Source organism: Drosophila nasuta, unplaced genomic scaffold, assembly GCF_023558535.2.
Source record: "Drosophila nasuta strain 15112-1781.00 unplaced genomic scaffold, ASM2355853v1 ctg27_pilon, whole genome shotgun sequence".
Taxonomy (NCBI): Eukaryota; Metazoa; Arthropoda; class Insecta; order Diptera; family Drosophilidae; genus Drosophila; species Drosophila nasuta.
The window spans coordinates 179,279-205,980 of record NW_026869481.1 but is presented as its reverse complement, the minus strand read 5'-3'; the positions used below and the strand labels follow the sequence as shown (position 1 = coordinate 205,980).

At 38.2% G+C, this 26,702-nt stretch overlaps 1 protein-coding gene across 2 annotated transcripts; it reads right to left on the bottom strand.

The window, feature by feature from the left end:
- Window positions 1-736: 736 nt before the first annotated feature.
- On the bottom strand, window positions 737-26,504 carry LOC132797842 (uncharacterized). 2 transcript variants are annotated; one of them, XM_060809610.1, is made up of 2 exons: window positions 26,180-26,504; window positions 737-1,667 (listed from the first exon to the last, which is right to left on the bottom strand). In XM_060809610.1, the coding sequence occupies exon 2, from the start codon at window positions 1,215-1,217 to the stop codon at window positions 774-776; it is 444 nt and encodes a 147-aa protein (XP_060665593.1). In that variant the 5' UTR covers window positions 1,218-1,667; window positions 26,180-26,504; the 3' UTR covers window positions 737-773. The 2 variants fall into 2 exon arrangements, 1 of the variants encoding a protein (XP_060665593.1); XR_009633787.1 differs by lacking the exon at window positions 737-1,667 and adding an exon at window positions 17,321-17,359.
- Between the last annotated feature and the right edge of the window lie 198 nt (window positions 26,505-26,702).

Genomic DNA, 26,702 nt, shown 5'->3' with positions numbered 1-26,702 from the left:
AGGAAAAAAGCAGTGTGGCGGCGCGGCATGCTGCAAGTAATTCTGGCACCCAACAAGGGGCTGATATTACAAGAAATTGGAATTTGGCCCAACAACGGTGGGACAGTTGTTACAATATATGTGATATATTAACTTGTAAACTGTTTGATATGCATCAAACCAACAAGCACACAGATTTGTTGTGTTGTGGCTGCAAATTGGAATTTTAGTAGCTGTGTATTACGCAAGTGGTAAGTTTGCAATTAATGCACATTCTATACTATAGTGCTATACATACATGTATATGATCTTTAACTTTGCCAAACACTTGAGAGTTCAAGTGAAAGTTGTTGCATAGTTCCCTAGCTGCTGCTTAGTCGAGTGCAACACTTAATCCGTTGACTTAAAATGTTGTACGCCAAAAATGTAACTGAAACTTCAATGGGATAAACCTTTTAACGTCACTTTTGCTTACGCGCACACTCCCTCCACCTCAGTTGCAACTCCAGCTTAAAAGTTAGTTAGGTGTAAGCATTAGATATGAGTGCGTGACTCGAAAACTGCGCTAAACTTTGACTTGCCATGACTATTGTATTTAATAGTTATGCAATAATTATGCAATTTTCTTAATACGTAATTTAACCAAAACATAATGCTTTCGTTTATAAATCGCTTGTAATGAACTGTTTAACTGTTGAAGCATTTTTTGTTTCTTTAAGGTTAGCTACAGAGTGGAAATGAGTTAAGGTATTCTTTATTAAGGTCATTAGTTAAATTATTATTGGAAACAAGCTTTAAGTTACATGCACCAATGACATCGAACTATTGTCCGCAACCGTTGGCTTTTTGTCATCACTGGACGATGATGATTCATCCGCTTTGGCAGCTACAGTTGTAGAGGCAACATCAACCTTAGCTTCAACTACAACTGCATCGGCAGTCTTCACTTCTTTCTTTGGCATCTGTTGGCGTTGCTTAGCTGGGTGTACGTGTTCCAAGCGATGTTCCTCCACCAGTTGCTCGGCAAGCCCAAATAGCAAGTAGTCATAAAATTTGGGCGGCGTTGACTTTAATTTGGCATCGTTGCATGCCTCGTTTGCCGCTGCCAAGCACTGATTGAGATAGAATAGATTCGTTTTTGATATGGATTGACCCACATTGCGCGATAGCTCAAATGGATCCTGCACGAAAACGTCACTTTCAACATTAAACGGTTTGATGCGCTCTTGCATAACCATCTCGATGGCTAGCACTTAGGCATTGTATTCGGGAATGTTGCCCGGAACCGTGAACGCTGCTTCCACATCCAAGGCATGACCCAAATACGGCGACAGCATCTTCTTCTCAAAGTCTATGTGACTGTAGAGCTCAAAGAATCCGCTGACCAGATCAAAGGTGTTCAAAAAAGCCGGCAAAGCTGGCACATGCTCAAAGCTATACGCATAGTTAATGCCTCCAATATCGATGACAGGAATGCCAGCCTGCAGCTTCTTTATCGAGGGCAAAGGGCGTTGCTGTTGCAGCTGATAAATGATGAGCGTAATCAGGCAATAGCTTGTCATGATTTTGCCAATAATCCTCAGTTTCTTGGCCCAAATCTTTACGAACAAGAACAGCTCATGCAGGCGTACATCTTGATTCAACAGTTTGTAGTGGTCGCTTGGGCCGAGCAAATTTCTTTGTTGGGCCTAAAAGTAGGCAAAGTTTATTTTGCTATTGGAAAACGTCAGCGCCACGGCTCTTTTTGTAGAAAAAGTAGTTAATGTAGTATATTTATTAAAGTTATGTATATATATGTTAATGATTCAATTTTTGTTAGTTAAATGTTAAATGTATAATAATTGTTTAATGTTAGTATAAACTTTTAGGATAATTGTATTTTGTTGGCATAAATTTATTAGCGCCATCTGTGTGTGGGGCTTGGCAACATCAAAAAGATTTTTGCGATAGATGCATCTTGAGGCAGTGAATGTCAAAGAATGGGAAGTCAAGCCAGTTTTTTTTCTGATTCGTGCTGGTCATGCAATCTCGAAAAGTCATTTTCTAAATTGGTCGTGACAAGTCGCATCAGAAAAAAAAAAAACAATATATATAAATTGAGAATTAAGTGCGACGGTCGTTAACGTAACGACCCAATATAAATATTCAGTTAAATAAAAAAAAAGTGCATAGTGCGAATAAATAAATTGTGAAAACACAATCGGTTAGCAGGCAATAGCCAACAGGCGGAGACAAAATTTCGAGTTTTTATGGTGCCGTCCAAAAAAGGCAGGACGGCACGCAGTCTCATATTGTTCTTTTGGATGTTGTTGGTTCTTACGAAGTTAAGCCACCAAGCAAAGCTCATCCACTCCGCTTCGACAGCTGGCAGAACAAAGCTTTGTGACGAACACCACGAGGTTCTACTCGTCTAAGCCTACTCTGTCTAGCTAACTTGCCGGCTCAGTTCAGGGCTGGGGTGGGTCTTTGGCTTCAACTGGGTAGTAAGTCATCATAATTTAAAGTGTAGAGTGTAATACTTGGGGAGAGGGACAGTACTCATTTCGCATCAACCTTAACGTTCGCATATCCAGTGCCCAATTAGAATCAAAAATTTAACACATCATTGTTTTCTTCTCCATGATATACAGTATTTTAATAAACATACTTCATTTTATTTATAAAAATTATCTCTAGTTAACAATAGTGCTTGATTTATTGAGCTTTGATTTATCGTTACGTTAATTTGTTTTACTTAAACGGTTGTCATGACTTAATAATACGAAAGATAGAGAACCAACACGGAACACACGGAATTGAGAACCTCACAATCACAACCCCAATCAACTATGTATACATACACGGCTATGCCGTACTTACGCACCGATGTTAGCAGGCCTGATAACTGATGAATCCGTCGTAGCATATATGAATGTTGATGATAGCTGTTAAAGATGATAAAGGGTTATGGTTATCAGGCTATCAAATCCCTATGTACCCCATGTTGGCTGTATAAAAAGTCGAAAAAAGGAGTTAGTCGATTTTGAGAAGTCCTAAATACAAATTCAATTTAATTTTTCAGTTTTTCAAACCATGTTGGCACTCTTAGTGCATTTTACAGTCGAAAACAATCCACTGCAGATGCTACTGGCGTGTTTTTGTGGAGCCGTAGATCTCTCGCCGGAAGATCTACGCTCCTTTGAACGTCTTTAGTATCGCCTTCGCCGAGCCGCTATCGAATAACGTTTGATAATCTGCAGCGAAGATTCGCTGCCGCAATTACTGCCTTATTCTCGCTCTAGCTGGCTGTTCGCAGCGAGGTTCGCTGCCTTCACCAATACTCCCTTAGGCTTGCAGGTTAGGGTGAATATCCGCGTGCTCTTCACAAGTGGCACGTGTTCAACAAGGGGGGGAAAGGCGAGGACCGCAATGTGCAACACCTATTCCACTCTATGGAGGGTCTAGCGGGTGCAATTGCCAGCGGTATGGCCAATAAGCTGCATAAAATAACATTTTTACCGCAAGGTCTAATCAGATTGACATTACTTACCAATCAGTGGCAAAGAGAAAATTTTGCAATTCTAAATTCTCTAATAGAGCCGGCCAATCCAAGTTGGCGACAAAAGAAAACCTTGGATGCCAAAATTGTTGGCTTGGTTGCAGTATTATTTTATATTTATTTTTGCAATTTTTCTTTGCAAATTTTTTTGTCTGATGTAAACGTATGTTCTCAGTGAAAAAGTTGCAAAAGTGAAGATGGCAGCCCTTAGTGAGTGCTCAAAGCATCTCTGTGTGGATCAATGCACTACTCCCCGTTCGATAGACTCAACTGTTGAGCTATGCTAAGTAGAGTTGCCAACTTAATTAAGGCTTTGGCGCATCAGCTGATGCTTTGATTTGTGACAATCAGATGTTAATTTTTAATTTTTTTTTTTGCAACTTTAATTTAGATAACTACCTCACAACAGCAGATTTTAATCGAGAGCTCAATCGAAGACGTAAAATCTGAAAGAAGGTAGTTACTCTTTGAATTCCCACAAGTCTTTAGCATGAAATTGACCAATTTCCTTGCCCTCTAAATTTTCTAATAGGTATAAGGCCTGTCCAATTCTTCGCTTTACTCGTGTCTTAAGGCCGACTGGTGCAAGCTTAGCGTTGAAATTGTTTGCCATATTGCTCAGTGCCCAGTTACGTTTAATTACTGTCTGGCCAACTTCAAAGGTTCGTTGTTTAGTACGAAGATTATACGATCTCCGATTCTTTTCATATGCCTTTTTCAGATATTTGTGAATATCAGCACGGATTTTAGAGAATTTGTCAGCAGGGTATATGCTCCAGTGAACATGCGTTTGATACCATACAAAGACAAAAAAGCAGTGAATTCTCGGCTTTTAAACTGAGTGCCGTTATCGCTGATTATGAACTCGGGTGTACCAAAACAGTCAAATACTGTGTTGCGCAAGTGATCAATGATTATTAAAGTCTAAAATTTCTTAACTGGTATAAGGAATGTGAATTTTGAAAGATGATCTGGATGGCAAAAATTCCGATATTACCAAGTTTTGAGCGTGGAAACGGACCTATAAAATCTATGTAGAGTCTTTGAAATACTCGCTCACTAATTGTTTGAATACCCATTGGCGGCTTTAGATTTTGTGTTGGGTATTTTGAGGTTTGACATATTTCGCATTTGCTGATAAAGTCTCGCACTTCCACTACCATTCGTGGCCAATAAAAATGCCTACGAATGCGTTCTAGACACTTCGCTGTGCCGCAATGTGCTGACGTTGGGGTACAATGAGCTGAAACTATCACCGAATTTCTGAGAGATGTAGGGACGTACAGTTTCCAGCCATCGCCAATATCTTCGCTGACGTCGGAAGGCAATACTGCTCTGTAATATAAATATCCGTCTATGATTTTGAAATCCGGAAGATTGGATTTGCTCATCTTCTCTTTTAACTCGACATAATCACTTTCGAGAAATGCATCCGAGTTTAAATCTATCTCTGGTAGTATTTCGAGCTCAACAACATCTACACTTTCTTCGAATGCTCTGGAAAGAGTGTCAGCAGCTACATTTTGACTGCCCTTCCGATGTTCGATCTGAAAATCCATTCCTTCTAGCTTTAACGCCCATCGAGCAAGTCTGCCATGAAGGTCTGTTTGATTCATCAGCCATTTCAGACTTGCATGATCGGTTATAACTTTGAATGATTGGCCTTCTATACACATACGGAATCGCTTAATGGCTAATACAACTGCCAGGCATTCTAATTCGGTTGTAGAATAATTTCGTTGTGCTTTGTTCAAGTTTTTCGACATATAGGCAATGGGTAGTTCATTGCCTTCTGCATCAAGTTGAGCTAATACGGCGCCGATGCCATATGTTGAAGCGTCGCATTGCACTATGAATGGCAACTCATAGTTGGGATGACGCAAAAACGGAGCAGCACATAGTCTATGTTTTATTGCTTCGAACGCATGTTGGGCCTCTTCATTCCATTCAAGTTTCTTTCCTTTTAGCAGCTCTGTTAGTGCAAAGATGACCGTTGAGTACTGGGGAATAAAACGCTGGTACTAACCAGTCATGCCCAGGAATCGTCTCAGTTGGCGTCTGGACTGTGGCACCGGAAATTCGGAAACGGCTTGCACTTTCATTGGATTTACTCGAAGTGTGCCTTCTCCTACTACATGGCCTAAGTAATCTACTCTTCGTATTCCAAACTGACTTTTGGCAACATTTATTGTTAATCCCGCTTTTCGTAATCTATTTGCCACTTCGGTCAGATGCAGTAAGTGGTCTTCAAAGTTAGAGGACATGACCAATAGATCATCTAGGTATACGAATACTTGATCCATAAGACGACACATTGTATGAGGTGAGTTACACAAGCCAAATAGCATCCGAGTAAACTGATACAAGGGTCTATTTGGTACCGTAAAAGCAGTTTTTGGTCGCGCTTCTTTGTCTAGAGAAATTTGCAAAAAGGCATCTTTTAAATCGATTTTGGAAATGCACTTAACCGATGGCAATCGACTTAGAAGACCTTCTAAGCTACGCATGGGATGTGCGTCCTTCTTCGTCACTGCATTTAGCTTTCGAGAATCAAGACATAGACGATCTTTGCCAGGCTTAACAATCAAAACCACAGGCGAGGACCATGCAGAGTTCGAAGCTTCTTCTATTACTCCTAAACGTAACATGCGGTCAATCTTGTCACAAAGTCGCTTTTCTTTAGCTGGAGATATGGGATAGTATCTATGTTTAATAGGAGTACTATCTCCTGTGTCTATAGTATGTTCAAGAAGTGTTGTTTTTCTTAAGCCGTCCCTTTCGCATGACGGAAAAATCAAAAACCTGTTTGTAATCTGCGTTTTTGCATCACTGTAAGAGACAATTTGGGTATCGTTTCATTTTCAATTTCAGATTCAGTTACTGCACTAACAGAAATTCCAAATTTATTCCAAAAGCTAACAATTAGGAACTCAAAAGATTGCTTTGTCGAATTATACTCGATCGGAAGATTAATGGTACCGGCGACCTTTTGAGGTTGTCCATCAGCAGTTTTAACAAATCCTTTGGATTTAAGATAGTTAATACTATTTTCAAGAATGAACTTTGCTAAGTTTCCTCCGATCACGCTTTTATTTGCTCCGCTATCGAGCAAGGCCAAACAACGCTGATCGAGAATGTTGAGGTAAGTAAAGGGTCGTATATCGTTAGTTTATTTATAATAGCTGATATCCTATAAGAATTTAGTACACGCTTTTTCGACCAAAATGTATGCATACGATGAGCAGCACGCGATTTTGGAGATGGGTGTATTTTTCCTAATCGCAAATGATAAGGTATAAAATGTCGATGAATTTGTAAGTCAGGTAAGTTATTCGATATAGCTGGTGGTTGAGAATACTCTAGAGAATTTGTTTCTATTTTTAATTGCGGATATCCGCTTTTGGTGGCAAGCGAATACCCTTCTGCGAGTTTTCCTGTTTGGTTTTACATTTTGTACAGTTTGGTTTATATGTGTCAAGTTTTCCACAGCCATAACAAAATATACGACGTGATTTCAGGCAATCCTGTTAACGATGACCAATTTCATCACAATTCCAGCATTTGAAATTATCAGAATACTTCATAGCATTTACATCTGCTGATTCTGAGTCTTCATCTTCAGAGACTAACTCCAGGTCTTTTTCTAAAGCAATCTCATGAATAACTCGGTTGGGGTTATTAGATCGATTTTGATGTTTAGGCAGTTGTGAGTAGAATTCTTTATGTTTGTGACATTCTCTACGAAGGATAGCTAAATTTGAAATTGGAACATGTAATAGTTCATGTCGAAGATCTGGTTTCAAATTCTGTTTAACATAAGAGACCAATTCGGTATCGGATAAACGAGAATTAAGCGTATCTGCTATGTTCAACATAGCATCCAGATATTCATCGAAAGGTTCATTAAACTTTTGTTTCCTGCGCCTTGCCCGACACTGTCGGGTCCCTACTCGTCAGCACAGCCGACCACGTTTCCACTGGCTTCTTGTCTGCAGGAGCACTTCTGGGCGCGGCCATCGGGCCAATGTCGGAGACAGCTCTGGTGGCGGCACCACTCGTACCTGGGGTCGTGAAGGGCGCACCAGTTGGTTGGCACAACTCTACTTTCGTCTACAGAACAGCATTCCTTACAGCCAGCGCGGTCACCAACTTGCTAAGCCGGGCAGTCGCCTCCAAAACGGCGATGGCCGCTTCCGGCGCCAGTCCAGCGCGCAGCACAGCGGACCTCGCTACACTGGCATCCACAAAGCTACCAGTACGAGCTGGACGGGTCAGGCGCACTCAATCGGGCGATGGCGGCCACCATAGCGGGTGCAGTGGCGGCAGTAGCAGCGGCAACATCGGTTATCGCCACTTGCAACCGGGTAAAAGAGGAAGCATCAACAAAAACTAATCCATTGATATCTTTTATTTTAAAAGAGTAATTGGAGGTGTTGGCAAGCATCGTGGGAGAATTATGGACAAATTTTTAGAAAAAAGTTTAATGAAACTGTTGTAAAATGAACATTTGTATGTATGCATGCAGGCATCTACGAACATACATAGCATATGTATGTACATATGGGTAGAAATGTGTTTAATTCTACAATGCATTCATCTTTATTTACGTTTATACCCATAGCATTTATATAAACATATATACATATATATAGTGACATATCCACTACCACATAATTACACATTCTCGTAATTTCCCCTAACTCCGAAACAGCTTCACATAATAATCACAGATCATATTATAAACATAAATTCGTCGCGACGGCGACCAATTGTCACAAATAAAAATATCCTTTTGCATTTGTAATCATGCCACTTTCAAAAGTCCAAAGTCAACTAAACTTTTCCACTTGCAACTTGAGGACTCAGCATTAAAGTTATAAGATATACACCAAACATTACACATATGTTAGCTTTAAATCGCAATAAAAAGTGTCAAGTTAAAGCTCAGCAAATTGTGAAGTTAAGACGCGTAGCCCGCTTTCTTATATATGCCATTAAAGTTTGTCTATAAGTAAATTAAATAAAATCGTTGTTTTATATTTTTGACCATTGGTATTCCGCAAATAATTAATTATATATATGTATAAACGTTGTAAATATTTATACATACATCTATTAGAACATGTGTTCTAAGTTCATAAATTGTGACGAACACCACTAGGTTCTACTCGTCTAAGCCTGCTCTGTCTAGCTAACTTGCCGGCTCAGTTCAAGGCTGGGGTGGGTCGTTGGCTTCGACTGGGTAGTAAGTCATTATAAATTCAAGTGCAGACAGAGTGCAAAATTCGGGGAGAGGGACAGTACTCATTTCGCATCAACCTTCAAGCTCGCATATCCAGTGCCCAATTAAAAATCAAAAGCTTAACACATAATAAACATTCTTCATATTGTTTATAAATTTCTCTATTGAATAATAGTGCTTAGTTAATTGTGTTTTCTTAATCGTTACGTTACGTTAATTTTCTCAATTGTTTGTCTTCATGACTTAATAATAAAAAAAATATAGCCAACACGGACCAACACGGAATCGAGAGCCCCACAATCACAACCCCCAATCAACTAGGATTTTACACACGGCTATGCCGTACATACGCACTTTCCATCGATGTTAGCAGGCCTGATAACATATGATCAGGCTATCGAGTCCCTATGTACCCCATGTTGGCTGTATAAAAGTCGAAAAAAATGATTTAATTGATTTGAAAAGCACTGATTACAAATTTAATTTCATTTCTTTTTCTTTGGTTTTTATCAAACCATGTTGGCACTCCTAGTGCAATTTACACAAGAAGACATTCCACTGCAGATAGTGTTGGTGTTGGTTTTGGAGGAGCCGTAGACCTCTCTCCGGAGGATCTACGCTCCATAGAACGTCTCTATTATCGCCTTTGACGAGCCGGTATCGAGTACCCTTTCGGTGATCGGTGATCTGCAGCAAAGTTTCGCTGCCTAGATTATTGTCGTTATTTCGGTCTAGTTGGCTGTCCGCAGCGAGATTCGCTGCCTTCACTAACACACCCTAATGGCCTGTAGGTTAGGGTCAATATCCGCCTGTGATTGGCACGTGGCACCTGTTCGACAGGGGGGAGGCGAGAGTCGCAATGTGTAACACCTATTCCACTGAATGCAGGGTCTAGCGTCTGCAATTGCCAGCAGTATGACTAATTAGCCGTGTAAAATAACATTTTTATAGCAGGGTCCATGCAGATTGACACAACTTACCAATCAGTGGCAAAAATTATAAAGAAAAATTTAACACCTGAAATTTCTTTTATAGAGACGCCCACTCAAGGTTGGCGACAAAAGGGAACCTTGGATGCCAAAAGTTTTGTATTATTTTCTTATTTAAAGAACGATTTTATCTGTTTTTCTCCTTTTTTTTCTTATTTTCTGTCTGTTATAATGCGTTCGTTCTCAGCGAAAAAAGTTGAAAAAGTGAAGTTGGCTGCCCTTATAGGGTGCTTAAAGCATCTATGTGTGGATCGGTGAAATTCTCCCCGTTCGATAGACTCAACAGAGGTCTAACAGTTGAGCTACGCTTAGTAGCTTTGCCAACTTAATTAAGGCTTTGGTGCATCAGCTGATGTTTTGATTTTGTGGTAATGACGTGTTTTTTGCAACTTTAATTGTCATTAGACAACTACCTCACAAAACTAACATTTTTTTTATTACAGTAACATTGAATGTGTAGGGCAACGTGGAAAATGAAGAACGAACTCCATTTCAAGTCCCAAGCGCATGGAAAAAATTTCAATAGTTTGGAATTTTTTTAAGAAGGGAACAAATCAAACCGCGTCTTGTACGCAATGTGGAAAGGTCCTCGAAACATCTGGAAATACCAGCAATTTGAGGACATTGCAGTTTCACCAAGCATGAACCAATTTCTTGAAAGTTCTAAGCAATACTCCAATGCCTCTGCTCAAAAAATCGGTATAGACAAAGCTGTAATGACAATGATAGCATTGGACCCCGTTAGAACTTTGCTCTACCCACATATCGACAGTGCTTTTAGGTATTCTAAAGGCCCCACAACCATTAAGAGCAGAGGAAGTTCTTATGCTGAAAGACTTCATTAAAATATTGGAGCCTTTTGAGCATGCAACGATGTCGACTTCGCATGAGAAGGTGGTGACCATATCAATAGTCATTCCCGTGATTTGTGAGTTAAACAAGAAAATTGCGGACATGGAAAAGAAAATAATAACGAATGAAGGAAAAACAACGTTTCAATACCTTAAAAACCGTATGTCAGAACGCCTGAACCACTACGAAACAAGGATAGTAGCTAGACATGCGACCATTTTGTATCCGCGTTTTAAAAAGATCGGCTTGCTTTCCCAAACAAATGCGGACGAAGCAGCTAAGGCCCATGAAATATAACTTTATAATAAAATGTCCAAATTTAACCACGATGCGCCAACACCACCAACTCTACAGCCGGAGAACCGGCAATTTATCTTTTTTCGTCAAAAAGTTGCTGAAAAAACGAAGTTTGCCAGGGCAGACTCTATTATAGCTCTGCGGCAATACTTAGAGGTTTCCAACTCTCCGAAGGATTGCAAACCATTAACATTTTATAAGGTATTTTAAATTTAAATTCTAGATATTTTATATAAAATCCAATGATTTATTTTATAGATGAGCCCTAACGAAATGGAACCTTTTAAAGCTACTGCAAAGCAGTACCGTTGCGTGCTAGCCACATCAACTGCATTCGAGAGGGCGTTCAGCAAAGCCGGACAACTTATAAGTGACCGCAGAAGCTGTCTAAAGCCAAAAATTGTTGATAAACTTTTGTTTTTAAACAAAAATGTTGAAATTAGTGGTCTCCTATAAATAAATGTTGAAATTAACCAAAAAAAAAATTTTTTTAAACTTCGATAATCGATTATAATCTATGTTTTCCCTTTAAAAACCGAACAACGATGTTTTTCCAGCTCTACTATTCGGCGGTCGAAAACAAACTCTGGATCTCAGAGACTATGTATAAGAGATAGAGCTTTTTTCGTCATCATTTGTTATGTTTGCACGCAGATCAAGTTTGTTTCAAATTTTTGCCACGCCCAGTTCCGCCCCTGCAAATCAAACAAGTAAGAAAGCTACAATCGAGTGTACTCGACTGTGAGATACCCGCTACCCATTTTGAATAAAAGCAATATATGTTGCGGTATTATTCTCAAAATATACCAAATATACTGCAAAAATACTAAAAATATACCAAATGGTATATGTGGTATATCGATATAGTACCGCATTCAAAATATACCATAGACGGCACAATATACCACATTGTCAGCCAAAGCAACTCAGACCCTAGTAAGTAGGCGTTTTAGCCCACATAAAAGCATTTCTTTAATAACTTCCAGTATTTTTATCTGATCGCAACCAAATTTTCAGGAATCGTTAATACTATTGTTATTATTGTTTACAACAAAATTGGCAGCTCTTTAAAACTACGCTTGTTATTCGATTTTTTTGATTTGCAGGGGCGGAAGTGGGCGTGGCAAAAATTTAAAACAAACTTGATCTGCGTGCAAACATAACAAATACTGTCGGAAACAAATTATAGCTCTATCTCTTATAGTCTCTGAGATCTAGGTGTTCATACGGACAGACGGACGGACGGACAGACGGACAAGGCTATATCGTCTCGGCTGTTGACGCTGATCAAGAATATATAGACTTTATAGGGTCGGAGATGCCTCCTTCTATCTGTTACATACATTTCCTGCCGGCACAAAGTTATAATACCCTTCTACCCTATGGTACTAAGCCTAAAAGTATGCAACATTTTTTTCTTCTTTTTCTGTACACTTACATATTTCTATCTATTATTTATTATATTATTTATTTTTATGTGTATTGTCATATTTAATTTGTATTATTTAATTTGTTTATTTGTATAAAATTATTTGTAGCCTGAGAAAATGGTACTAAATGTCTTGTCATGTTTTGTTCTGAGAAGCGGAGCTTTATTTAGCAAAGAGTCTGAAAGCTCCAAAAATAGCGCCATCTATTGGTGGACCACGATACTTGCAAGCGTGAGTTAGTAAATCAGCTGATCGTGTTAAGTCCACACCAAAATAGACAACGATTACCTTTTTGAGTAGGATTATTTGTCAAATTCCGAAAAGAGGTTTTTGTTGTTGGTTTTGTTTGTAACACAATTGTTAACAGGTTATGTGCAAAAAACCTGCGCAAAAAATGTGTTAAAGTGCATGTGTCTGAAAATATATATATATCAGTGAAGTGGTTAACGAAGCCTGATGCATATATCTTAATTGTAAGTATACAATGATACTGCAATGTATAATTGTTATACTCATACATTAATGGTGTTTGTTCTCGCAAAAGTGCACCTTTGCCGTCCACCCAGCACATGCAATAGATGGTTGTCCACTTCAGGAGTTTGTCGTCCCATATCAAGTGCCGTTTTCCAAATTAGGGTAAATATTTGTTATACGTATATTTAGTTTTTTTTGTTGTTCTAAGTTTAGTTTTGTCTATTTATTTTTAGATTCGGCACTCAGTCATAAATTATAATAACCCAGCCCTTATTTATATAATAACCCAGTTATAAGTTATATTAAACCCAGTCATAATTTATATAAGAAGTGTGTACTACATTCTAATAACCCAGTAGCAATTTATAATAACCCAGTGGTCGAATTTGAAATCCATTTCAATTCGAACTTCACCACACACAAATGACTGGCTAACGGCCAACCACCAAAAGCTCCAAGTCGCAGCTGTGCTGGGCACATCAGCTGTCTGGGCAACGCAAACAGATGAGCTGTTGCTAGCTGCAGACGCTCATTGAGCACAGAAGAATTGCTTCCCAGCAGGCTGTGTTTCTACTGCAAAACACCTGCGTCCGGCAGCCTTGCGATCTCCGGCAGCCTTGCGATCTCCGTCCCCACTTGTGGTGGCATCGAGGCCGAGTATCTGCTTCACCCAGGAGGAAGGCGAACGGCTGACTAGTAGCTTATTTTTTTTTGTTTATTTGTTTATTATTGTTAATTTACGTTATGTTGTTCAACTATGCATCTATAAGTGATAGTCCATCAATGTTGTAAGTGTAATATGGTGTGGCGGGAAAGTTGAACCAACAACTTTTCTGGATCCTTCATAATACAAGTACCACTGTACTATTGTATAAAATAGAAATGGCAATCATTTAAGAAGGCATGTAAGGCAACACCTATAGGCAAAATATCTTTGTAAAATTGTATTTAGTTATAAAATTTAATGTTTTTGTATTGCCTGAAAAGCATGTAACACCATACCTGCATACACTTGTATGTATGCATGTTTGTTTTGATCGACGCTACCGGTCGTAGCAGTCGGCTTTCATGCAGGCGCAAAAGCTCGCAATTATTATTATTCCCCACAGATACACCACAGACAGGCACCAACACAAGGAAAGATCTTTCTGCGTGGGAGTCTCTAATGTATGTAAGTCTGTTTTACTCTAACTAGTTAATAATCTATGAGCTAGAGCTAAAGCTTCCCTGTTGCTGGTGGTTCATCTGACCATAACGCTGCTACAGCTGTCTGCAGTTCCAGCGGTCAATGACCTTGCGAGACTGGCAATAGCAAAACATTTTATTGAGTGACAGCCATCAGCTGATCCTCATTTTTACTTGCATCTAGTGTTTGCCTATATTCGGTGTGATGGTCTAACATTACATTTCTAAATGAACCAAAACTAGTTCATTTTAGCTAATTTTTTTTCTTCTCTTAATTTAATCAACATTTAAATGCCAAAATAATTATTTATATTATAATTATGCTAGAACATATTTTATATTTATAGGTTAATTATTTTTAGTATTTATTTATTTATTTTTTCCTTTTTGGCCTTATTTAATTAAGTCTGCCTCACACACACTTACTATGTTTGTCCGTTAATTTATTTATTTATTTATTTTTCTTGTCATTTTTTTTTTGTCAATTAATAATGTTGTTATTTTATTTTTGCTATCTGTTAATAAATTAGTATGTCCGCTTAATTGTTTACTTTTATTTGGAACCATGCCTAACCAAGCAGGAGTAGGTTAGCCGAACCACTGTCTCTTAGGGATCCTGCCAACTTTTAATTTTTGGCATTTGAATGCAGGATCACGGTAGGGTGGGCGTCTGCACACAATAACAGCTGTGTTGCATGAGAGAGTAGCTCCGTCTTCTTTGTTAACCTACCCTCCTCTCCTTCCCTTTCTCTTCTCTTTCACTATCGTTTAATGTACCCTTCCCAATTACACTCCTTCATCTCTGTCTTCCCATATGTACGCGAATTTTAAATGTATTATTATTATAAGTGGTGCGTCCTATTAGTTGGTCCTTTCCTTGAACCCCATGCTATCTGAGCAAAGCCCGGAGAAGCCAGCGCGTACGCCACACTAATATACCTAACACCAGTACCAGACGAATACATCCTTGGTGATTCGTTACAATGGGTAGCGGGTATAAAAATCGAATAGCAAGCGTAATTTTAAAGCTAGAGTCACGATTTTTTGGTATATTCATTAATAAGAAAACTAATTGTAATTGTAATTTCTGAACATTTGGTTGCGATCAGATAAAAATTGTCGAAGTTATTAAAGTTTGTATGCGCAAATTAGTATTTTGTGGTATATTACTTCGGTATATTTTGAGAATAATACCGCAATTTTTTGATTTTATTAAAAATGGGTAGCAGGTATCTCATAGTCGAGCACACTCGACTGTAGTTTTCTTACTTGTTTTAAATAAACTAAAAATTGGAGTTGTTTTACATTAAATTCATGTCAACGAAATATTTTTCACTCCTGAATTGAGGAAACTAAGCATAGCCCTTGGGAAGACAATCTTGCAATCATCTTGGAGCCATGATTCCGCTCTGATCACTAGAGTGAGAAGCTGACCCGCTGCGTAGCAAAAGCCTGGACAAGTGCAATACAAAATCTGTGAGGTGATTTTTTGAGCTATGTGCGCAATGTCATCCTCTGTCCGACAACGTTTCCGAGTTCACTTCGATCTCTTTAAAACGGCATTTCTAAGGGTATTTCATAACATTACTCACATGAAGGCTTAGCACAACATCAGCAATATCAAATATACAGCAAAGATGCGAAAGGGATTTGGATCACCGGATTGGAGCAGTCAACAGTCGCATCCAAGTATAATGTCGAAAGCATCGATATCAAAAGCCACTTTAAGTGCTGTCTACCTTTATTGGGTAAGCCATAGCGGTTTCTTATCCACGTTGATGTTATTTTTCTTATCTTCATATTAAAACTCACCCCTTGATCTTCCCCTAAAGCTTTAGTATTGTGCATATATTGAGAGAACACTGTACCGAATATAAACAGTTAAGCAGCTACACTTCGTTGCTGCAATGCAAACAGTTAAACAGCAACACTTTGTTGCTTTACATAGTATGCGCATATCTCGAGGAAACACTGTTCCAAATATGAACAGTTAAGCAGCGACACTTCGTTACAGTTAAACAGCAATACTTTGTCGCTTTACATTCTGACTCGAGTGCATGCCTATATGCACATAAGACTCTCTCTCTCTTTTTCTCTCTCGCTAATATGCTTTGTCGCATATTCTTAGAGTATGTAATGTAAAACGTAATACATATTTATGCAGCCGCTTCGCTGCCGCCATCGATGGCTTTGCCGCGTGCTTTTCTTATTATATGCTTAGGCTAAGATCATGCTTAGATTTTTTGGAATAAATCATTATCAAAGAGAAAATCAAAAGGCACAGACGTACAATTATTAATTTTTCTCGACACGTGCCAATGAGATAAAGTTGGTACAGTTTCTCACCACATGGCGACCGTGACAAGTTTCACGAAATCTGCACAATTTAAGCAGAAGTGAAGTTAAATATTAAACTGGCAAGCACTTCAACGCAACTCATTGCACCACTAGAGAGCATCTCACAAAAGCTGGAGGCAAGAATCGGAGAAGAAGCAGAATACCACATTGTTGAAGCTTAACTCAGTAAGTAGAGTGGTATGTGTGGCAGAAGAGGCGGCGTAGTAAAACACCTAAGAGCCCGAAGGGCACAACTGATTAAACTGCTAAATAGCAACGACACTTTGCTGAGGAGCACATCTGCGAAATTAGACGCAGAGCTCGAGCATATAAAAGTTTTGCTAGCAAAGAAGAAAAAGCAAGAGCCGATGCCCACAACCACCTACACTGCAATACAAAACTTAAGCAAAACAATTCCTAAATCTCAACCACCGCCAGCAAAGAAGATACCGGCCCTGAGGAAGACATGCCCAAACGTCTGCGAGGGACCACTAGGCTCACCGCAATGTGAATACACCTGTGCAGCCAGCACCGGTGCTCCTACGCAGAAGAAGTAGCAGCCTGTCCAGCCAGCACCGGCCACGTGTAGCGCAACAAGCTCCACTTGGAAAGTGAGCCAACAGTCAATACAATGAGTTAAATTACAACTGTTTTCGTCGATAGTTGCACAGACGCAGTAGGACATCTAAATACGGTCCTATTATCCATATTATGGACCCAGTCGAGGGTATAACAGCGGAAACTATCGTGGAAATTACCAAAACAATGGTAATAGATACAATAGTATCTTAATAATCTTAGTGTAAATATATTCGTAACATTCACAAACGTAGCAGCAGGCAATAAATTAATATTTTTTATAGATACTGGTCCAGATACATCTTTGTTAAAAGACAATTCTGACACTTTCAATGATATAAACACTGACAACAAAATAAATATTAAGGGAATCAATCAAGGATTAATTCAATCTAAAGGACTGACATCTTTAGAAATTGTAGTGGTCGCTTGGGCCGAGCAAATTTCTTTGTTGGGCCTAAAAGTAGGCAAAGTTTTTTTTTGCTATTGGAAAAACGTCAGCGCCACGGCTTTTTTTTGTAGAAAAAGTAGTTAATGTAGTATATTTATTAAAGTTATGTATATGTATGTTAATAATCAAATTTTTGTTAGTTAAATGTTAAATGTATAATAATTGTTTAATGTTAGTATAAACTTTTAGGATAATTGTATTTTGTTGGCACAAATTAATTAGCGCCCTCTGTGTGTGGGGCTTAGCAACATTGCAGAAAGATTTTCGCCATAGATGCATCTTAAGGCAGCGAATGGCATTCTCTCGCAAGTCACCTATTTATTTTGTCATGGCAGTTCTCACAAAGTAGAGAAAAAAAATATATTATATACATATATCGCCAAGTAAAAGACAAAAGTGACATACATAAATTAATAGTGAATAGTGCGGAAAAAAAAAATAATATATATTTGAGTGAAATCACCCCCATTTCGGCCAGCAGCCAACAGGCGACAGGCGGATAGAATTTTTGGAGTTTTCTATGGTGCCGTCCAATAAGGCAGGGTAAATATTACTGACGGCAGATGTAAAATTTACAAATATCATATTAACGCTCTGATTTTTCTCTTAAAATCAGACGGCACGCAGTGAAAAATTTTCTTTTGGATATTGTTGGTGTAGGCGTTAAATTAAGCGACCCAAACAATTTACATCCACGCCGCATCGTCACCCGGCAGCCAAAAGCTTGCGCGAAAGCTTTGAAAGCTTTCGCACGATCGCTTCGAAAGCTACAGCGGATCAGCTGATAGCTATAAGCGAAAGGGAAGCTCTGCCATCTGATAGAAATTAGGAGGATCGTTTTGCAGCGATACTGCGCAGCCGCCACCTGAAATTTCGTTGAGATTTGTCCCTGAGAGGACTAGCAAGGAGGACGCCAACATTACCACGGATGTTGGATTTGTGACCGTGCGACCACCTGCAAAAGTGTCTTAGCATCACCCAGAGAGTTGGCGCAGCTGATGTCCGCGCCTATAGTTGTTTTGCTTTGTTAGTTAATGTATATCGGCGTTATATCTTTTGGGCCTTCTGCCATTTAATTAGTGCGTTTTTGTATTATATTTTGTTCATTTAATGTATTGGTTGCGTACATGTATATATGTTGAATGACAAACTGTGTTGTAAATTTACATATGATTACGTGGTATAACATACTATGTATCAGAGGTAAATAAACTTCGTGAGTTACAATAAGTTGTCCTACATATATCTTGTCCGTCAATATTTATGTTTTCTGTTAAGTTTTGCAATTTTAAAAATTAAGTCATATTTGTTTACCAAAACAATGGAACATATGGCATAAAAGCTCAGATCACCATGCTAGCATAAAGCTTTTGTCAGGGCTTTAAACTTTTGCTCCACAGCTGAAACAACAACAACAAAGACAACACACACACACATATCACCGGCTGAGAAAGATCTTTCGTCGCTGGAGAATTATGTAAGTGAACTTTTCTTATGCATAACTTTTTATTTACACATTGTACGCATTAGAGCTTTTTGCATTGAATCGATTGAATGCAAAGTTTATAGTCCGAAAGAAGTTTGTTTTTTTTTTGTTTTGTTTTGCTGGCAACTTAATTTCATTGCACCGGAGAAACCTTAAGTTTCTTAGCGTTGAGCATTTGCCGATGGTCCATTGCCATATAATGATATGGATTCTTAATTAAATAATTTTATAGTGCATAAAAACTATCTGTTAATTAGCGATCCATATAAAAATTGCAATACGAAATATTGGCTATCTATTTCTATTAATCATAATTATTCTGTTTATCTATTTATTTAGTTTTTAAGTATTTAGATTTAAATTATTATATATATATAATAATATATATATATTATAGATTTAGTAATAGATTTAAATTAGCTGTAATATTTCAACGTCGTTATTTCATATTCCGTCCATGTTTTCTTTTGTTGCTTTATTTGCCTTTTCTTTATGTTTCTTAATTTAAATAAATTTGTTATAATGTTTAGTATGTGCGAGTAATTGTTCAAATTTGGAACCATGCAGCGTTTGTATGAGGAGGGTTGAGTGACGAGGAGCTTCTCTAAGGGATCCTGTCATTTAAATTGATTTTTACATTGGCTTTGCAGGATCATGGTAGGGTGGGCGTCTGCACCAATGAGTGCACCGTAAAGGAGAAGTGCTCCAAGTCGAAGGTAAATCTCTAACTTGTCTTTCCTCTAGTTTTCTTCTAACTCTTTTGTTTACTGTCCTTGTATGTCTCTTCCCCATTTTCCCCCTTCCTTAAGTACGCGAATTTTCTAATAGTATTGTTAATCCATGGAAGCACGTAGCGGAAAGGATATTTTTCTTACCCACACCCATCCGACCAGACAACAGCCGTAGCGATCGCGTACGCCTTTCGTATCGTTACAAGTCCACCAGCTTCTTAAACGAACAAGCTTCGTTACACGTTACAAAATACAAACTACTAAATATATAATTCCACACAACTTCCATATTGTCGAATCAACTTTTTCTATACCGTGTGAGGGATTTTTAGGAATAGATTTTATTAAAAAACATAATTGCTCATAATAAGACCAGACAATCTAAACTATTCTATATATGCTCCAATAAATTACAGCTCTGGTAACAATACAATAGTTCTAACAGCAAGATCCGAAGTCGTCCGAAAAATCGAGTTAACTTCAAATGAAGATAGCATTTTATTCCGAGCCAGAAAATTCAACCTGGTACATATGCAGCAAACACAGTTGTAACAACTGCAAATGCATTCGTTGGATTACTAAATACAACTAGTACCGATCAAATGATTAATATAAACATGTTGAATTATGAACCATTAGCAAATTACGATATATCCGAAATGAATAATGAAACTTGTAACGAATCACTTGTGTAATATTCGTCAGGTGCTGGTGTCAGGTTTATTAGTGTGGTAGCATGGGGTTAAATAAAAGGCCAACTAATAGGACGCACCACTTATAATAATAATACATTTAAAATTCGCGTACATAAGGGAAGACAGAGAAGAAGGAGTGTAATGGGAAGGTTACAATAAACAATAGTGAAAGAGATGAGAAAGGGAAGGAGAGGAAGGTAGGTTAACAAAGAAGACGGAGCCACTTTCTAATGCAACACAGCTGTTATTGCGTGCAGACGCCCACCCTACCGTGATTCATTGCCAAAAACTAAAAAGTTGGCAGGATCCCTAAGAGACAGTGGTTCAGCTAACCTACTCCTGCTTGGTGATGCATGGTTCCAAATAAAAATAGGCACTTAAGCGAACATACTTAATTTATTAACAGATAACAAAAATACTTTGAATATTAACAACATTATGAAATGACAAGAAAAAAAATGACAAGAAAAATAAATAAATAAATAGATTAACGGACTAACATGGTAAGTGGGTATGAGGCGGAAATTATTAAAATAAGGCAAAAAGAAAAAAATAAATAAAGAAAAACTAAAAATAATTAACCTATAAATATAAAATATGATCTAGCATAAATATAATATAATATATTATTGATTTATCTTTTAAACAGAAAAGCTCTGCGCAAGCAATTGTATGAGAATCAGCTGATGGCTGTCACTCAACGCAGGCTGGTATATGAACACCTTACAAGGTCATTGACCGCTGGGACTGCAGTAGCAGCTGTAGCAGCGCTATGGTGAAATGCACCAAAAGCTCTAACTCATATGTATATTATCATTTAGTAAGAGTGAAACAGACTTATATACATTCGGCGACTCCCACGCAGAAAGATCTTTCCTTGTGTTAGTGACTGTCTGTGGTGAAGCTGTGGATAAACAATAACAATAAAGCTTTTGCTAGTGCAATTCTTTGCAGGCAATACAGAAACAAGAAATTTTACAACTAAATACAATTTTTAAAAGATATTTTGCCTATATATGGTGCCTTATATGCATTCTTAAACGATTGCAGTTGTTACTTTATACAGCAATACCGTGGTACTTGCATTATGAGTGCCCAAGAAAAGTTGTTGTTTCAATTTTCTCGCCACATCATAATACACTTACAACAATTATAAACATTCACTTAAAAATGCACATTTTAACTAAACAATTTAAACTAACAATAATCCAACAAAAACAATCAAAAACATAGGCTGACAAGCAGCTATTCGCCTTCGGCCGCGATGAGACAATAAGGAGCAGCACCATCCGTAGCTAGTGATTGAGGCGAGGCTGCCAACGGTAAGTTGTTCTTCGACAACAGACGAAGCCAACCTGCTTGGAAGCAGTTTTCCGTTTAGCAGTGCGAGTCGGCAACTATCTCTGGCTACCGTCGTTTATGTAGACCATCTGTTTTTGGTCTACCGACAGCTGATGAGGCCAGCACAGCTGCGTCGAAGCTTCTGTTGTTGGCCGTTAATCACTCATTACAGTGTGGTGAAGTTCCAATTGAAAAAGGATTTAAAATTCGACCACTGGGTTATTGTACAATACGGCGTTTTACTTAGTTGTTACAATTTACACACTAAGTTTTATACAAAATTATGACTGGGTCATTATATAATGCTTAATACCGGCTTTGATATAAATTATAACTGGGTGCCGAATCTAAAAATAAATAGACAAAACTAAACTTAGAACATCAAAAAAAAAACTAAATATACGTATAACAATTATTTACCCTAATCTGGAAAGCGGCACTTTGTTTATTTACGCCAGTTGGCAAATTCCTATAGTGGACAAACAGCTACAAGTGGACGGCAAGGTGCACTTTTGTAAAAGAAAAGAAGATGACAAGATTAACGACTCAGTATAACAATTATACAATGAAGTATCTTTGTATACTCACAAGTACGTTTTATGCATCTGACTACACCAACCACTTCACTGATGTTCTTTTTTTTCTATTAAAGCACATGCACTTTTCCACTATTTTTTTATCAGGTTCTGCACATAACCTGCTAGACCAACCAAAACCAACAACAAAAACCTTTTTTTTGGAAATTTGACAATTAATCCTACTCAAAAAGGTAATCGCTTGTCTATTTTGGTCTATACTTAAGACGATCAGCTGATCTAGCAGCTCATGCTTGCATGTTTCGTGGTCCACCAATAGATGGCGCTATTTTTTGAGCTTTCAGACTCATTGGTAAATAAAGCTCCGCTTCTCAGAACAAAACATGACAAGACATTTAGTACCATTTTCTCAGACTACAAATAATTTTATACAACTAAACAAATTAAATAATACAAATTAACTAGGACAATAAACTTATAAATAAATAATATAATAAATAATAGGTATAAATATGTATGTGTGCAGAAAAGGGAGAAAAAAATGTTGCATACTTTTAGGCTTAGTGTATTTCGGCTACGACAAGCGGCCTATTACAAACTAGAATGAACAATAAAATGTCAAAATTAACTAAAAATTTTCCTAAACTATTTAATAAACAATTAAAAGAATTTTGTTGTAAATACACAGATATATTTGGACTTGATACCGAACCAATAACAACAAATCATTTTTATAAGCAGAAACTAAGGTTAAAAGACGATGAACCTGTATATATAAAAAATTATAGAAATCCTCATAGTCAAAAAGACTAAATTCAAGCTCAAGTCGATAAATTAATTAAAGATAGAATAATTGAACCTTCAGTCTCAGAATACAACAGTCCACTTTTGCTAGTACCAAAGAAATCCACCGATAACGAAAAGAAAAAATGGCGATAAGCAATTGACTATCGTAAAATTAATAAAAACAAGTAAGAAAGCTATGGTCGAGTGTACTCGACTGTGAGATACCCGCTACGCATTTTAAATAAAAGCAAAATATTTTGCGGTATTATTCTAAAAATATACCAAATATACTGCACAAATGCTAAAAATATACCAACTGGTATTTGTGGTATATCGGTGTAGTACCGCATATACCTTAGACGGCACAATATACCATATTGTCAGCCAAAGCAACTATGGCTCCTAGTAAGTGAGCGTTTTTGCCCATACAAAAGTATTTCTTTAATAACTTCCAACATTTTTATCTGATCGCAACCAAATTCTCAGGGATCATAACTACTATAGTAATTATTGTATATACCAAAACTCTCTAGCTTTAAAATTAGGCTTGTTATTCGATTTTTTTGATTTGCGGGGGCGGAAGTGGGCGTGGCAAAAATTTGAAACAAACTTGACCTGCGTGCAAACATAACAAATGCTGTAAAAAAAAAGTATAGCTCTATCTCTTATAGTCTCTGAGATCTAGGTGTTCATACGGACAGACGGACAGACACACATACGGACAAACGGACATGGCTATATCGTCTCGGCTGTTGACGCTGATCAAGAATATATATACTTTATAGGAAGGAGATGCCTCCTTCTACCTGTTACATACATTTTTACGGAATTTAGTGTTCCCTGTGCGAGAACCAAAACGCAATAAGCTGCATAGAAAATAGTGACAGTGACACTTATATTTTCCGAGAAATTTCTGTGCAAAATTAAAACCAGGTGCGTGAAAACTTCCAGAAACTTCTAGAGAAATTGAGAAAAGCTTATAGTTTTTGTCACGGACAAAAGCTTGTTCATTTGGACTTACCCTTACACCGAGTACACTTCTTGCATTGAGTGTACTGCTTGCAGTGTTTGGGCGTCTACTGCTTATCTGCTTGTTTCTACTGCGGTTGTTGTGGTGGACAACATAATGCACGCGATGTCGAGGTCGAGTGCTAGCGTGTGTAGGGAGTCCGAAATATCCGTTTCGGAGGATCGCCCAAAAGGGTAAAAGGAGCATACGGGCGCGGAACCGGGCTTGTATCTGTATCTTGGTTGGAAGCGACGATGCAACCTCTGCTAAGCGGTTGGCTGTCTCCTTCCTTGGAGCCAATGCCGATGGAGCAGCTGCGGATGGAGTCGCCGATGAAGCCGCCGCTGGAGACGCTGATAGAGTTGCCGTCGGAGCCGCTGATGGAGCCGTCGATGGAACAGCAGTTGACGTCTACTAAGAACGACTCTCGGCTGCCTGCGTCCAAATACATGGTCGCATACACTGTATACCAGTGCACGCGTTGCAGGCAACTGGTCGTCAATGGACAGCTCCGTGTAGTCCTGCGGAAATATCTCAACATTGCATACAAGATCACGCACGACTGCTAACACGCATTGGATAAGTTCCTGGACGGAACAGGAGCATCGCTCTCGACTGTGTCTCTGGGGCCTCGCGTCACTTCAACACAGATCATGTTATGGTCACTGAGGTCCCACTCGCCCACTGTCCAGTCATATGTGGCTCACATAGATGCTGCTTAGTTGGCAATCGTGACGTCGATATTACTCCTTCCACGGTGATTATCGAACGTATACAACGTGCTGACTTCATTCAGCACACCCGCTCGGGATTCTTGGATTCACTCAGTTAGCAGCCCGTTGGTGGTTCAAGTCGCCACGAGCACGCTCGAGCTATTTGCTGAACCACATGGGGGACACTGCGTTCGCATCCAAGCCATAGATAACCGGATTGCTACCAGCAAGTAGTAGCACGGAATCTAAGTAAGCAAGGTACGGTTCCAACTCAGTGTTGTATTGGCAGTACACGGAGTTCAGGAAGATTGAGCCAAATCTTCCAGTGACACTCACGCATACGCAAAAGTCCGTGATGAGCGACTCAATCGGCATGCAGATGGCATCCGGGTCGTCCAAAAAGATGGCAGTCCTCGAACGCCGACAGAAAGCACTTGAGAATAATATACTGTAAAAATACTTAAAATATGCCAAATTGTATATTTTGTACATCGATATAGTACCTCAATCAAAATATTGCACATATGGCACAATATACCAGATTCTCAGCCAAAGTAACTAAGACTCCTAGTAAGTAGGCGTTTTTGCCCATACAAAATTATTTCTTTAATTACTTCGGCAAATGTTTATCTGATCGCAACCAAATTTTCAGAAATCACAATTACTATAGTTTTTATTGTATGTACTGTATTGTATGTAATTAGACCACAATACACTGTGCAAATCACTTGATCCACAATGTGATTGGCGAACTTGTTAATGAAGTACCAGAATTGCTGGATATGGTTAATCGTTGCAACAAGCTCGTTAAGTATTTTAAAAAATCTTTAACAAGCTCCCTGAAGAGCTACTGTCCAACACGTTGGAATACTATACTTAACCTCTTGAGTCAGTTGAGCTAAATTAGATGGAAATTTCGCAGATTTGGGCAGATAAAAATGAAATATCAATAATTACAGATATAAATTTAATTAATATTAGCCGAATGGTACACCTTGTTGCACCTTTTGAATGTTGCTCCAAAAAGCTTGAGAATAGCAATTATCCAACATTGCACTTAACTGTTCCACATATCAATAACTTAAAAAAATATATTCTCACCAAATGAAAATGATATAGAAATGGTTAAAAAATGCAAACTTTCGCTTTAAGAGTACTTAGATTCAAAAGTTATAGACAATTTAAGTAAATATCAAAACATTGCCCTGTTTTTGTTTCCAATGAAGACCCTAAAAGTATGCCATTTTTTGCAAATAAAAATTCTTTCAATGTGAATCCTAAAAAAATGCAAGATTAACTCCAACTTACGCTCAAGTAGATTGGTTTTTTTTTGTGCTGCCTTAAAGTAGGCTTCTGTAAGCTGATGTATCGATTTATGTTGCCTCACATAAGGGCGAAACTTTAAGTGCATCAGCTGCGCTGGATAGCCGAGCTTTTAGTTATGCGTCAGCTGCACTGAAAAGCTCAGCGCAGCCAACTTAACTTTGTATCTGGTAAGCATTAATAGGGTTGGTTTAGATATTTCATACTTAGCATTGTTGATTTCGCAGGTTGATTTTGTTGTTTTCTCGGCCATGCGGCTTGGCTCTTTTGAGTGCGACAGTGGCTGCCCCAGCGCATTTAAGCGCCATCTTTGCCGGCTCACTAGCGGCCTCATTTCTTCACCAGCATCTGCAACTCGAATCATCATTTTCATCTCAACAACAGCAACTAGTTCGCGTATACAAAATATCTTGAGTGTGTGTTAAAACTTTTAACTTGAAAGTGCTGAATTAAAACTATGGCAAATTTAAATTTAAAAATTTTACAATTAAAACAAAGAAAAAAAGTTAAAAGTTGAGAGTTAAAAATGATTTAAAAGAATTAGAACAAGTATAGCAATAAATTTGTTTACAAGAGGAAATTGAAAAAATTCGAATTAAAATTACAGCGCTACTACATTGTAGAAGTTTATAGTTAACAATGAATTAAAAAAGCAAAGCGCTACAAGATTTTTACAAATGCAAAAGTACGAAAACAAAATAAATAGTAGATTTAAAAGTGTAGAGCCTG

Excerpts from the sequence above, each read along its gene's own strand:
- LOC132797842 (XM_060809610.1), bottom strand. The coding sequence starts at position 1,217 with ATGGTTATGCAAGAGCGCATCAAACCGTTTAATGTTGAAAGTGACGTT.